The sequence below is a fragment of the Coloeus monedula genome (assembly GCF_965178545.1).
Source record: "Coloeus monedula genome assembly, chromosome: 10".
Taxonomy (NCBI): Eukaryota; Metazoa; Chordata; class Aves; order Passeriformes; family Corvidae; genus Coloeus; species Coloeus monedula.
In genome coordinates this window covers 9630297-9646252 of record NC_138790.1, presented here as the reverse complement: position 1 = coordinate 9646252, position 15956 = coordinate 9630297, and the positions used below count along the sequence as shown (strand labels likewise).

General features: G+C 40.6%; 1 protein-coding gene across 1 annotated transcript in view; it reads right to left on the bottom strand.

Moving 5' to 3' along the window:
- Positions 1-314: 314 nt before the first annotated feature.
- Positions 315-15956, bottom strand: part of NYAP2 (neuronal tyrosine-phosphorylated phosphoinositide-3-kinase adaptor 2) — a gene marked incomplete at its 3' end in the record, with an annotated part of 125402 nt that continues 109760 nt past the window's right edge. Inside the window, exon 6 of the mRNA XM_082287979.1 lies at positions 315-542. Within this exon, the coding sequence (XP_082144105.1) occupies positions 315-542 (228 nt within the window). The remainder of the gene's footprint in view (positions 543-15956) is intronic.

Here is a 15956-nt window from a genome sequence, read left to right as displayed (position 1 = left end):
ATAAATTTTTTCGTTTATATATATATATATATATTTAAACAGTGTATTAGTTTGGGTGTTTTCAATATATTGGTGAAATATTTACATTTTGATATCTTCTGGATCCAAAAAAATCCTGGATAAATATGTTTGCCTTAATCCAGTTGGAAACCTAAATCTCTCTCGATTGACAGGTGAGCACTGTACCAGTGTGTTTGTTCCTAGGAAGTTCACTACCTGTAGGTAAGTCTTAGGTTAGAGCCTTTGCCTTATTAAGAAAGCAGGCTACCTGTGCTTGGTGCAACACAGTAGAGAGGGCATCCTCCACAGCCCTGTCAAATTGCAGTGTCCCAGAAAACAGTTTGTTGTTTAGAATAAGGAGGAGGACTGTATTTCTTGGTCCCGGCATTCTTTTTCCAACTCGGCAAAATAGGCATGCTGTCCTGTTTGCAGAGTCCTTTCTCTGATTTCTGTCGAGCTTTGATTTCTTTGCAGAGGCAACGTTTCTTTTCAATCATGTCCAGCATCGTATGGTCCCCTTGTAACCACTGCATGCACGTCACCTATTGGGGGAGGTGGATGGAGGAAGAGAAGAAAGGGGGAAAAAAAAAAAGGAAAAAAACATATGAATAACTGTCTTGGTCATAGACTGAATATGCTTTTTCTTTGCAAAATTAGCTTACTCTTATTTGAAACACTCTAAATTGATGAATAAAAATCTCTATGCAAACAACAGAAACAGAGTTAAACAGCTTTACTTCTAATTACTTCTTTAAGAAAAAAAAGGGTTATAAAAGATCGCTGCTTTAACTTCTCCAGAGCACTAAAAGCTAATAAAGATAAATGGTTTTGGCTATCTAGCACTGGTTGGATTTTAAATGATAGAATAGGTCTTAAAAAGGCATATGGATCTTAACAACATCCTTAAGTTGTGGAAATAAAAAATTCTACACACCGAAACCCATGTTTTATATTGCCTTCCAATTCCTGTCACATTAAAAGCAGGGTGGTAACATTTCTGAGTATCAAGCTAAATAAAACTGTTAAATTTTGTTAAAATGATTTAATGAACTCCATGCAAATTATATGGATTAGCCTATCCTACTCTGTGATATTTCATTAACTGGAAGGCACCAGGAGTTTAGAAACTCCATGTTTTCATGCATGTGGAATACTTGAGAACATGATCCTGATCCAAAAGGGGAGGTTAGCATATGTTTAGCTGTAAGTACGTGTCACAGCCCCTCTGAAGCTGAGAATGTGGCTTCATTCAAGTTCAGTGGGGAGTTCACAATTGAAAATGTTGTGTCTTCAGAGGCTTTAGACTGGAACAAAAAATCACTAATAGTAAACTCTTCTGAAAGGGCTCACTGGTTTCGGATATCACTGTATACCTACAGCTCAGAAAACTCCTCAACAATTGCTTTGCAAATTTGAAGTATTGTCTTGAGAGTCCCCACATTTGTTTCCCATGAGTTAAGGATTTGTGTGTAAGTAAACACACACGATATGTTCACATACGGTCCAGGTACACCTCTACTCTTGCCATGAAAATTAACATGTACACCAATACTCTGGCAGCATTTGTGGTTGATGAAGGAAATGTATCTTTATTATTAAGGGTATTTGAATACATTTAATAATGCATATGCCTTTCATTCATAAGTCTTAGAATGCCAAGAATGGGCATACTCCAAGTCCCCAGAACTGAGGCCTGGTTTGCTTAGAAGCCCTTATAGAAACTTCCTTGGATCTCAGTAGTTTTTGTGTTCAGCTTGAAGCATATTTAGCATTTATTGATAATAAATAAAGCAAATGTTCAGATTCATAGCAGAAAACAAAGAAAAAGGAATAAATGTAAGAAAGCCTACCAGAACAAGTAATAAAAAATTATGTACTCAAACAGAAAAATTAATAGAATACAGAAATGTTGGTATTTTTTGTAAAAAATAAAAGGGGGTGAAACAGGATAAAATAATTTTATCACAAAACCATTCTTACCTTATACACTAGATAGTACTCTAAGTAAAACAAGTTTAATCCATATTATGAGTTTTGAATTACATAGGTAACTTATGTGCAATGTGTCCTCCTGAATGGCTGAGCCATTTCTTCAGGAATTCTGCTGTGCCTGCTCTTTTAATGGAATACTTGTCTTTCATTTCAGGAGTGATCTAACATTTACTGTGGTGCAGGTGGGCATGAGGCACAGTGTCTACCATGGCCATGAGATTTTCTCTCTTTGGGTGCCCAGGCTTGGTCCAAAACTCCCTGACTGGAGATACTCCCCTCCCACCCCTCGGCTCGACTCCACAGATGTTGGGGAAGGCTCTACCTGACCCAGGTTTCCTGCCATTCTGCTCACCAGTAGTGGGTCAGTACTTACACAGCAGTGTCTTCAGCTGGGTCCTCCTCTGTGGGGAAGGACAGAGACACAGTCTGCACGTTATTCATTACACAAATATTCACCAGCACAGCGGCTTCTGCACCAGGCCTGACGACAACAGCGCTTGAGCATGGATTTCCTCTCCTGGGCACCGGGAAATGCCTTCTCTTTTACAGCTCATCACATCACAGGCAGAGTGTGTGCCAATGCCAATCCCCACGGCACGCGGGGTGCTCCAGTCACCAAGTGTCACAAGCACCGCACGCAGCACACACGACAGCCACCGTGAGAGTGTCACATCCACGTCACCCCCCGCTCACCACCGTGCTACACACAGTGCAGTGCCAACACGGTACCTTGTGGTACTGATCTCCTTCATTCAAGGGGGTATTCAAGGGGACAGAAGCAGCATTTTGACATGCTAATTTCTAAAATGCCAGTTGCAACTTCCCAAAGATAGAAATGGAGTTGTAGAATGTATCAGTTACACAGACACTCTGCCGCCCCCTGCAAAACAGCACCTAAAATACACCCAAGAGTAAGCAGCTCCAAAATCTTTTTTTTATACTGGCCACCATATTTTGTTACGGTTAGTGAATCATTTACTGTGAAGAATTTGAGTTTTCCCAGACACAGATTTTCAAGTCTGCTTGGGATTTTTTTGATGCTATTTTTGTTTGATGGCTAAGTCCTTCCTATCAGGATCTTCTTAGGTGTACTGTTTGCATGACACAATGTCTGGAACTGCACTCAATAATGGTGCGTGCAGGGGAAACTTGTAGAACTGGGATGGGGAAAGTAGTTTGCTAAAATACACCAAGTGAACATATGATGTTGAAAGGCCTGGGGAAAAAAAAGCTTAAATATTAAAAAAAGCTTAAATATTAAAGGGTTTTTTGATAGTTTTGCCCAGTTGTTTAGTGTTTAAGTGCAACAGAATAAAAATATTACGAACAAAGATGCATGGCCTCTGGAAGCTGCAGGACAGACCTAAGAGGAAATACCCATTGAAGATCAATGAACTACAGAAATGACAATAACCATGTCGCTGATATGAAGTCCCAGAGTGTTAACTAAATTTTCAGTGCATCCTAGACGAGTAACAGGCACTGACGCTCACAGGCCAGGACTCAACCCAGCTGTTTAATCACAGTAAAAACCCCTGGTGACATCAGTACAGATGTTGAGGTGTTTAAAGCTAATGTGTTTAACACTGCAGTCTTAGACCTAATCCAGTGACTGAACTGGTGGCACTCACATTTAGTTCCAGCACTAATTTTTTTCACATCCTCCCTCCTTTCTGGCTTCAGCCTGCTCCTCTGGTCATGCACCAGGCTAATATTCCTGCTAAAGCATAACAAGGAATTTGTTCCATGTGAGAGGCACAAAAGATAATGATGTTACTACTTAATTTATGAAAAAAAAGTAGAGCATTCAAAGCATTTTATAGCTATACAGCTCTCCTGGGAAAGATCCCATCGTGCTTCAGGAATGGTGCACATACTGCATCATGTCAGAGCTTGGCTGCAGATGTGGATGTACACAGACAGGCACAAAACGCATCATCACTGGAGGTAAGAGCCAACAAGACACAGAACAGGAGAGGAGAACTTGGTTCTGACCAGAGAATTTTGGCTCAAAACCTGTTCTTACTGAAGAGGGAAGAAAGAGCCAGCAGCTAATGCTAGGATTGTAAGAAGGGACCTCCTGGAGACTCCAGGATGTGTATCAGGCACTATGTCCCATAATATCCTACAGATTACAAAATTTGCTGATTGTATGTCAATTTTTGTTTTGATGGAATCTGTACTCATTAGATTATCCAAGGTATAAGACACCTTTTTAAAAAATTAATTTTAAATCAGATAGAGCAAGGGAGTGAAGAAAAACACCAGGCCCAGAAGTTTGGACATTCACCAAGGAGGTGCTGGAGATAGAGTCAAATCCTTGCTCCTAGGCAGGCAGTAAAAGCTGTGTGATAAATGGATGTGTAGGAAGCATACAGGAATGTACAGTGGTTGGATAAATTCTCTCACCTGAACATGACTGAGTGCAAGAGTAAACAAGGATCTCTGACAAGTTCCTGGTAAACACACTGACCCTTTGATTAGTCATCAGTCTCTAGTTTTCCTTCAAAAACCTTCTTCAAAGTAAATGCTTGTGCCAAACTTGAACATCAACAACAAAAGGTAAGAAACTTCTTCCACTATACAAAACCGAGCTTTTCCATACAGTTTTAATCACCAGCTTTTTTGCAATCTTTAGGAGAAACGAGTCTATGTGCCAGCTTACTTTTACTATTTGCTCTCAGTTTTCCGATTTTTTTATTTCCAAAACATTGGAAATAAATATTATTAAGATCTTTTATGTACTCTTGGGTTCTGTGTTGACAGTGCCACAGAACAAGAAGTAATAAACCCATCATCAACTAAGAAAAAACAACAACTTTACATATCCTCAAAACAATGCAAAATTAAAATCTTTCGCAGTAAAAAAAAGATCCCTTCTGGTGGGTGTTTTAAGGCTTTATGAAGGTCAGAGAAACAAACTAGACAAAGTAGTTCCCTTCTCTGCAAAGTGAAAATGGTACATTTTTGTATGTGCGTGCCTGCATTAGCAGTGAGCCTGACCTCATATCTCATCGGTTTGAAATTTTGTATTATTCCAGGAAGATAATTAGCAGTCCCAATGGTTTCCAAATACATGTATTGCTTAAATCAGATTGCCCTGAGCTAGACCACAGAACTGTCTTGGAGCTGAGGTTTGATGGGCAGAACATGTGCAGTTCAACGGCTCTTAGAGGCCAGGACTTGAAGCCAGAGGTCAGTACATGCCATAGTTCTCTGCCACATCAGAATTTACTGGGAAAAGCACATAATCCCAGGGAAAACTCAGAACAGGCTTTGGAAAACAGACAGTGACTCACACTGCCAGAAAGTCCCTGGTGTCACAGCAGCCTATTTCTGTTTTCCATTGCCCCAGCCCTGTCTCTACCCAGCCCTGGGAACCCCCACCACATCCCTCGCTGTGCCATGAAACACTGCACCAGCACCTCCACAGAAGTGCTCAAAGTATGGGTGTTTAAAGCAAGAAAGAGAAATGCAAATGAACATGGTTCTTTCCTTGTTCTTAACTAAGCAGGATAGTTTGGTTACAGATAGAAAAAGAATAAAATATTATCCAGTGATGGATACTGATGGAAGCTACTGATGGACACAACTGTGCACACAGGCTGGGTGTGTTCACCAGGTGTAGAAAACATCTTACATCTTTTTGTGGATGAATATCCACACCATGAGGTCAGACTTTTGGGCCCTTCAGGAACTGGACTATTGCTATAAGGAGCACCAGGCAATGTGCATCAGGACAGGCCCCAAGCAGGTCTGTGCAAGTTCCTGAAGACATGGATGCTATTGAAAAAAGACATTGTGATACCTGTAAGTTACATACAAACTAAATGATCCCATGTAGCATAGCCTTTCCGAATGAAAAACATGAGGGCTGTAAAAAGAAAAATCCATGAGCAGGACTAAAAATATAGACTGAAACATCCTCAGCACCAGGCCTGGGACTCTCTTTGTTAGCTGTGAAAAATTTTACTTGTTCATATGTGACTTAAATACCTACATAAATACATGGATGGATAATGCCCTCTCTTAGCAAAAAGACATTTTGTGCTACATTAGTCCTACTCATATCCCCTTGTCTCAAACCAAGCCCTAGGTAACTTTAGCCCTGAACACTGGGCACGCAGGAGACAAGAGGAGAGCAAGTGCCAGGAGCAATTCTGCTCCTCTAAAGTCAGGCCATTGGGGTGAAGCGCGGTATGAGGATAAGGCCATGCTCATTCCCAGTGTTAAGAGGAGTTTCAGGAAACCTGTCATTGAAGGTGCACTATAATTTTTCACACAAGTGCCCGTGAAAATATGTGCTGCTAAAAATGCCATGTGGGAGAAGAAATACTTGAAATATTGGACACAGCTCTACTAGTAGTCACTAAGTTTGAAATTCTTGTCAATTTTCATTCATTTTTAGGAAACTTTTCTTACATTTGAAGTGACCACACAATATTTCATGCTCTGGACACGTCTGTGAGCAGGGTGTTCATTTGTGATGTATGAACTTCTAATGACCTAAAAAAAAATCTTCCACTCTAGCTTAGGTGAGGGCTTTAGACGACACCATATCCCCTTCAGCTGTTTCTCCTGTTTCTCCTCATGACATCTTGGCTGTTAAATTCTTTGCTTGCCTTGTTTTAATGCTGTTGGTTTGTTTGAGGTGAAATCGGAAGCTCTGGGCAATAGGACAGACCCATGATTCAGTTGTTTTCATCATTTTTTCCTAGTACTGTAGGTTCCCACTTACTGTGCTGAAGTTCCATAGGTTATGGGGCTGAGGAAGTTACTGTTTGCTTCATAAGCATCTCCCTCTCCTGCTGGATGAGCAGAGGGGCTGATTCCTGAAGAATGGGGAAAACTATATCACACATATGTGATCATGGCTGTCATACAGAAATATCCTTTTCTTTGTCAGAACTGCATAACCCAGATAAAATAAAAGCCCAACAGCTGGTGTGAAGCTATAATAAAGTGATCTTAAACTAACACAAAATACAATGAAATAAAAACGGCAGCAGGAGGAGATTATTAGAAATATCTCCTGGATCTGTAAGCAAAGTGGTCTCTAACAGTGCAATCCGTGTGCAGTGTTTCACATCATTCAGCAGAGCCAAGCATGCTGGTTTGTTTTGGCAGGCTGCAGTAAGTGAAGAAGAAAGGCTTTCTGAAAGCCACTTACCATCCTCTGGGAGGAAAAGGTACTCCCTCCCTCATGCCTGTTCTCAGACAGGAGTTTCCAAACTCTCTTTCCCACTGAAACTCTTGACGGCACTTTCTCTGGTGCAGATGGCTCCCAGCCCCGTGGCCGGGTAAGGTTATTTCCACTGGGAAGGTGTGAAATCCCACTCCTAGAAGGCAGTCCTTTGCCCCGGGGGCAAGCGCTGGAGGGCTATGTTATGCAGCAGCAGTTACTTCGCTGATACTCAGCTCGACGTGCAGGTCCTCTTAGCACATGTTCGCAAAAGGGGAGTTGTCCAAGGCAGGAAGGAGTTCAGCCAGAATCAGGTTTCAGAAGATCTGAGCAGAGATCCTCACCCTTTTGAAGCCAACAGGAACTTACCTGGACCTCATGGGTCCAAGAATTTGACTGCAGTTTGTTTAAAAAACCAGTAAAAATAACCTCAATAAAAATTATTTTTAAATACTTCAGAAGAGCATTTGGAAAATTATGTTGGACAAGATTTCTTTTGCTAACTGTGAGCTACAGCCATTGCACTGCCGCTGAATGTTGTTACTTCCAATGTGACTTCCAAAAGTCAGTAAGTCAGGATGGAACTACAGGCTAAGTCTGCAGTCATTCCCCTCTCTGTGAGAGAGGTATTAAGGAGGAATATTGACATGAAAGACAGCATAATTTGGCCCAGGATAGTTACTTGTTCATACAGCTTGGTACTGCTAACCCATTCTCTTGTTACTGTCAAATTCAAAACAGCAGTTGATTATTAATACAAAGGTGATTAAAAGTAACAGTATGTTCAGGAACCCACAGGATGTGCAAGGTGAGCTGTGAGAGCAGACACTCTCCATGCAGTTTGGAGTGCCTGGAAACGCTCCCTGGGGACAGTGGACAGCAGAACTGCAAAAGCCCCCCTAGTGTTTTCCAGAAACTTTCCCCTGATGCCAGCAAGCACATTAGAATGATCCTGTGCATTTACATACTCGCATCACAAGCACAAGTGCACATACAAGGTGTTAAAAACTGCACAAACTGCCCTTTCTGACGTTTCATAAATTCTTCTTTTCGCGGGACAGAAGATCAATCTCTATTTTCCCTCTAAGAACATGGGAAAGAATTTCTCCATCACATTAGTTTTTATTTTAACAAAGTGTGTAGGAGGGAACACTTTGTAATTTTACCCTGTATAAATTTAACACTTAAAACATTCACTGACACCTGGCATTTCAACCTATGAAATAGTATATGCAACACATTTTAGGAATCTTATAACATTTCAGTTGCTGTGTTTAAGGTTTAGATTTACATTATTCTGAATTTCTAAACTTCTGGAAATATGTTTTATTTCAAATGATACTACTACAGAAATAAAATGAAAACAAGAGTCCCTATAAAAACTGCAAAACTAGAGTCCCTGGAAAAAACTACACTATCACTCCATGTAATTACATGATGCAGTACTGTAAAAAAACTCTGGACACCTTTTTCCAAACCTAGAAGTCACTAAAAGACTTGACTACATTGTGTTGCACTCCATGGCCTGACTAGTCCACCACTTAAAAATGACTGACAAGACTATTTGGAACTCCAGGAACTCCCAAAGATTCAAGATTATGAGCAATTAATACTTATCCTAAAATTAAATTAGCGAATGATTAGTAACCCTTCAGCACCTCTGGTTCCACACCTCCAGTTTCACGATTCATTGCTTTCAATTACTAAATGTCACAGTTACTCCACACACAACCAGCTCTGCACATACTCCTATGCCTCAATTTTTCCAGTAACCCTCAGATTATTGCTGAGGCTACTAATAAAGCAAACTTCAGGTGACAAATTCATTGTTCTGCTTTCTGTTTTCATATTGCCAATCAGTCTAGTTTTAGATCTGTCTGACCTTGCATTATTATCTTGTTTGGAAACGCATTCTTTTCATCTGAGCTTTTTTTTAAACTCCAAACAACTGCCTGAAATGTACTGCTTGATCACTGTTAACACACTCTGTAAATGCTAGTGCTTTCAAAAGAAGAGCCTGTAAATTAACTGGTATTGAAAATACTGTGTAAAGTCATCTCATGCATCTCAGTGGATCATCACAAAGTGCATTCCTATTGAGATCACTCATGAAAAATCAAAACTTCATCTATGCCTTTGCTAAGGAATAAGTGCAGAACTCAAGCAACCCACCATCATTCTTCCTGTCATTCACTGTAAAATAGAAAGGAAAATACAATATTGTATTAGGTCAATCACAGGAGGGACAAAGGACAGACACTTTGCTAGAGTTCAGTGATAGAGAGATCTCCTGTGTACTGCACTTTGCAGTGCAGCAGCTGCAGGGTAACACTGTCATGTCCCAGATTTCCTTGGAAGGTTACTAACCCATTCTCTCCAGCACTTCTGCTTGCTGGAAGTTGCCGCTCTGTGGCATGTGTGCTTGTGAATCAGACTACACACAGCAGGGTGGTTTCAGCTGTGACACCAGTGACCACTGCAGTTGGCCCTGCCTATGGCTGGGTAGCTGTGCCCCCAGCACAACTCACCTGCAGTTAGTGTTTCTTACTCTCAGTCATGGCAGTTTTGAAAAACTTCCTGAGTCTAAATCTCATATGGAGATGAACAGCCCTCCCCCTGTGCACTGAGAGGTGGCATGGAGCACTGAGAGCTACTGTGGACAAGGTCCTTTCCTCCTCTGGGTCCCACCCCTGTGGACTGCAAAAGCTCTCATGTACAAGGGAGTTGAAGGCAGCAGGGTACATGCTCTAGATACTGCTCTGACCAAGAAGGGCCCAAAAATTCAGAATGGAAGAATGAAAGTGAATGGAAACAAGACCATAACTTTGGAAGACCTAAGAACTACAAGGAAGAAGACATCGAAACCAGTCCTAAAGTCACAAAAATGTGACATGTGGGGACATCACAAATTCCATCAGGTTCCCCATTTTATTGGACCTCATTGTTTCCAAACTATAAAAAAACATGTGACCTTCAGCACTATTTCTCTTGAAGTCAGTACTAGAACCCAAGATTTAACTAACTTTTATCGCTGTGACAGACGAAGAACTTCACCACAGCCATTTACCAGCAAAGCTCCTAAGTCTTTATATTTCTCTAGCACTTTCAAGAAAATGGCCAAAAAAAAAATTAAAATTAAAGGAATATAAAATCAGCAAAATAATGTATGGAGGGAAAATGCCTCAGCACTGAAAGTTGCTTTACTTTAAAGTTGTTTTACTTAAGAGAAATTTTGAAATATGGTCTTACATTTCTCCATTTTTGATAGTGAAACTGAATCAAAGATCATTTTCTTAGCGTAAATGCCATTTCTCAAATATTGTACTGATTGTATGGAGGGAAAATGTTCAGGAAAACATGACTGAAAACCAACACTGAATGTTCAGAGATGATCATATTCTTGTAGATGGTCACAACTTCCCTTCAAAAATGTGTAAAAGCATTATTAAAAGACAGATATCTTCATTAATCATTAATTTCTAGCTCTAATTTGAAGTGCAGTTAATCAACAGTTGCTAAAGTTATAAACCATACTGAGAGTTTCTGAAGAATACAAAGATCTAAGAGCCTACCTCAGTATGAGATACCACATCTGATGTTATCTCACAGCAACATCATTAAAGGTGATTTATATCAGGAATGGCTAAATAATATAGTACCCAAATCTAATATAGACATGATTTCCTGGCACACAGAATGGCTGAAATACAGCAAGAGACTCAGACTGGCATCCGTGTGCTTTAGAAAATGGGATTCATTTGGTTCAGAGATTCCCTGTACCTTGCTTCTGGTTTTCTGTTTAAAAGGAATCTCTGAAGGGGTGGTGCTGGCCAATACAGCATGTGAATCAGCATTAGCTCCTTAAGATGACTGCAACACACCAAACCAGAAGCAGCAGCCTCCTCAACTCATGGAGTGACCTGGCAAACTCCAGATCAGGAAGGGAATTTAAATATCCAGCTTAAAAGGAATGGCTAATGACAATGCATGACAAAGAAAACACTGAGCTTCTTGTTTAACCTATAGACACATATCACCTGTGCCATAAGCAAACAAACTCAACCAGCAAAAAATTGTTGCTTTTCTCTGATTGTGCCTGTATTTTAAAGTTTGGTGCCAAGAGCCATGATCTGACCAATGTTAATTTTAAAAACGCATATTGCTGTTGTCTTCTCTCATTTTTATTCTTTCCTATTGGGTATTATACAACTGTGATTAGAAACATCAGATAGCAAATGTGCTTTTCTAGACTAAAAAAAGAGAAGGGCCAAGTGAATCCAAGAGTGCACTAACTGCCACTGGCTTGTAAATCAGGCCACTGGCCCATAAACTGCTATCTTAATTAGTGGAATATGTCCTTTCTCCAGCCTATGTTTTGTTGAGGAAAAGCATTCCTTGGACATTCTAGTTATAGCTTATAAGTAAAATGGGAATTTGCTGTTGATGTGAATGGTGTCAGAATCTAACCCTGTAACTTCAAATTAAAAATGAAAAGTATTTTCTATTATGCAATTTTAGCTGGGGTGAAGGCTCTTCCTTGCAATGTATCCATCACCCTACAAGGTTCTCAGTATTTCCTGCATAAACATCTCTCAGATTTTTCTGAGTAGCTGCTGCCATGCTGCCGTAGCAACTTACTGCGCACTGAGACTAGACCAGCTGGACAAGCTAGTACAATGATAAAATTAACTGTAAAGCAAGAAAATTTATCACTCATAGGTCTCAGAGAGAAACACAGATGATTATCATTTAAGCTTCAATTCAATGGATAGCCTAAACACACGCTCAACTGGAAAAAGTATATCAGTTGTCCCCCTGACTTACAGAAATACTTTGCTATTTAAGATAAGCCAGTGCTTTGCTGCCTCAAGGCCAGATAAGTGAGCCTACATACAGCTGTGTGGTGATTCATTTTACAAAGGACTAATAAATGATTGTTGGCTGTTTTAATAAATGCCTAATAAATTGGCAATTATTGTTACTGTGAACTGCAAAGGGTAAGAGGTCTGAAAAATAGTCTTTAATGCTCCCATAAAATCCATTAATAAAGTTGTGTATTTTTATCCATTTCTAAGTCCCACCTGCACTGGAGAAACTTTGTTTCCAGCCTAAGGCCCTTCTGTATCCAGCACCTATTCATGCAAGATGTTATGAATGTGAGCCACCCCTAGACTGACAGCAAGTCCCTCACGTGAATAGAGCTGGGATCTGCAGCACAAGAGTCCAGCTGGGTTAGAGCATTTCTAAACCTTGAAGCACTTGACCTACGTAAGATACAGATAGCCAAAACTACGCAGAGTGAGCTGTTTTCAAATATTTTTCAGAAAACTGTCAGGAGAAACACCAATATACTTGCCATTTTGGATCTGAAAAATTGGAAACCTTAAAAATTAGTAAAAAGAATAATCTTTTAAAGTTCTCATTTAAAATACATGACATTTTTATTTTCATTGTTTTAACATGACAAAATGAGAATAAAAGTAGGTTATCAAAAGTGGGTGCTGGCATTCATACTTTTTTTTATAATTGACATACACATAATGTATATGAATAGCCACACATTTCTAGTGAAAGACTATGAACAAACACACATACATATACAGAGATATAGAAACATCCTATACATACATACATGAGTGAATATACATATTTATGTGCATACAGTATACAGACAAGATACTATACAGGTACAGTCAGTGCAATATACTGTGTAAGGCTACACAAACACCGAGAGAGTCTGGTGGGGTGATGACAGCCATGAGAACAAAGCCTGGATGGTTGTGACTCAGCGCAGACGGTGGGGACAACCTGGCTGCTCTGTGTTGTGTTTTATGCGTCAGGCACACGCAGTTCCAACAGAAACATGGTACAATACACTCAGCTCAAAAAAGGAGGACAAGTGGGAGTGTGTGGAGGAAACTGAAATGCATATGAGCAGACAAATAAGGTTGTTCTACCTAGGATACAGAATGCTTGGTTCATTTACAGAGAATGCCTATATATAAACCCATGCTTTTGTGAATTCATGCCATTTTTATTTCTATCTTTAAGAATAATATAAAATTCTTGCCCTGAGTTAAACATAAATACACACAGAAAAAGGGGTGGGGGAAAAGGAAATTGCATGCTTCTGGGGGTTTTTTTAAAATAAATTTTTAACCAAGGCACAATGTCTTCAAGAGTGTTTGCAAGACCATTTGAAATAAACTTAGCAAGTGCTATTGTTCTGGGACTGTGGCAAAACTAATTGTTTGCATACAAAAGTCTCAGAACCAGTTTTGAAGTGAATTTACAAGTTTTAGAAGAGAATAAGTAAATTTATTACATATGCCTTAAAGAGACATTCCCTGAAGAGGAAGGAATGCTACCAATGCTATCAAATTAAATTATTGTAGAGTCAACTTATTGATGTTTGGACTGAAATTATTTCACACAAATGACATTATCCATTTATTTAGCATTAGTTGTTGCCTATTTTTAGTAGAACCATGTACAGTGCTGTAAGAGCAGCTAAAAATGAGATGAAGAACTTACAGATAATTTATAGTTTCTTTAGTAGGCAGTACAGACAGTGGTCTCACTGATTCAGGGAGCTGCAAGAATCACTGCTCAGACACAGCTGCTCAATGGTCACACAAGACTTTCAAGGCTGTATCTCTCCATGTCATTGATCTGTGTAAGTGTTTTATTGGAAATATTCATTACTAGTTCCTGTGAATCCTACTCTGCACACCCGTGGTCAAGACTGAGTTTCTAAAGAAAGGTCTGGGTGCAGAGGCCATGCTTGGCTGTTGCTCCACATTCAAGCACTCAGGCTCCAGAGACACACAGTTGTCACCAACTTCCGGGGGCTCTGGAGAGTACCTCAACTTCCAGGGAACAACCACCCACATTGTGCTGCATTGGCTGCAGCATCTGTCCCCATAAACCTCTCTTTTGAGCTGTTTTTCAAAGTGTTGAAACACACCATCTCAATTCTATCAAAACCAGGCACAACATAGCAACCCCCTGAAACCTCTGACCACACACGTGAGATCTTCTCATGTCTGTCCTGTGAATGTCCAAGAAACTGTAACTCCCAATCTGAGAAACAACGAGGAAGGGACTATAAAAAAATTTGAGCGTGAAGTGAAAACCTCATAAATACCATAGGATTCCATTCTTTGTCAGAATATCATTGTATTTGAAAGGTTTCAACAGTTTCTGTCACGGAGCTCACCTTTTTCTGTTCTCTGCTGACAAGCTTAAAAAGTTCATGCAAGAATAAGATATCAGGGTAAAGGAATGGGATACTCTTTCTCCTCCTCTCTTCCATCACAGCTGAAATAGTGGCAGCCACGCTGGCATGTGAGGGAGAGGCAGGATGATAGACTTTAGGTGTGGTGTTCAGGTCGGTCACTCTGTTCCCACGTCTGATACCCTCTTGCTGTGGCATTAATTCTTCTACAGCTGATCTGCTCTCACCCATTGCTGCCTCCCCCTGACACATCTATTTTGTGCCTAAACCCCGTGCTATGACCTGTATGGAGAGGGAGAGTCACTAAAGCCATGTTTGGCCTTGGGACCTATCATGACAGCAGTGCATGCTCAGATCCACCTGTGCCTGCTGTACCCCATGCTGTGGGACAGAGGCTGCTTTGGCAGTGTGGGGCCACACTTAAGCCAGAGTCCTGGCAAAGCAATGCACTGGCCTGCTTCTGCTGCATGGCCAACCCAGCTGAATGATGAAGAAAAGATGTTGGGACAGCAACAGCAGGCTTGTCTGCCAGCAAAAGACCGCTTTGACACATTTGCTTCTCATGCCAATCAGTCAGGCACGCCTTGGAGGTGAGGGATGATGGATGTGGCAATTCCATCTACTTCAAGGTCTGCATTTTCTTTTAATTTTTCTTTTTTTAATTTAATTTTTTTAATAAGCATTCTCTATTTGCAATTTGTATATTTAGAAACCATTTGCACTGCTCTGGACTCATGCACTGATTATGTAAGACCAGATTCAAGCTGAAACTCAACACAATGCAATGTGGAGCCTTCCCCAAAGCATTAACATTCTTGTTGTTGCTCTCATCTAAAATGTTGACAGCATATTTGGCTGGACTGTCGACGGCAGAATTTTGCCTTCCGGTGTGCAAGAGATTTGTCTTTGCAGGGAAAACCCTGAAATGTGGAAAGTAATCCTACCGCTCCCTCTCGTGGGCACAGGGCTCTGCTGCACCTTAGAAGGGCACAAATCATGTAAATCCAAACTCTTACAGATTGTTAACAGTGCAAAGACCCCTGAAGGCTATGTGACACTGCAGACACAGCTCATGCCTCACGCCCCGGCACTTCTTTCGAGGTGGTGGCACTCAGGGTGACTCATCCCTGACTCTTATGTACATTCAGTCTGAAAAAGAAAGTAAAATCCTATGGCTCTGGATGATTCAGGTTTCTAAACATGCTCAGGCCACACACTGGTCAATTCCAGACATCGTATCAAGGTAAAATTGGCCCCTGTCTCCCATCAGTGAAGTGCCTGTGCCAGGGGCTTCTCTCTGTACCCCATTGTGGTTTCTTCCATGGCTGTCCATCCTCCCAGGTAGGACCCAGAGGGCTTCCTTTCTCCCAGCCATTTGCAAAACTAGCATCCACAAGATTCGGCCTATGCCTACATTCCTTTTCCTTTGCCTACACAGACACTAAATACTTCTCCATGAGAGGGCCGTTTGAGAGAGAGACATAATTTGTAAAATGTTCCAAGTAAAATACACCTGTTTTTCCACTTTTAGATATTCAAATGCAT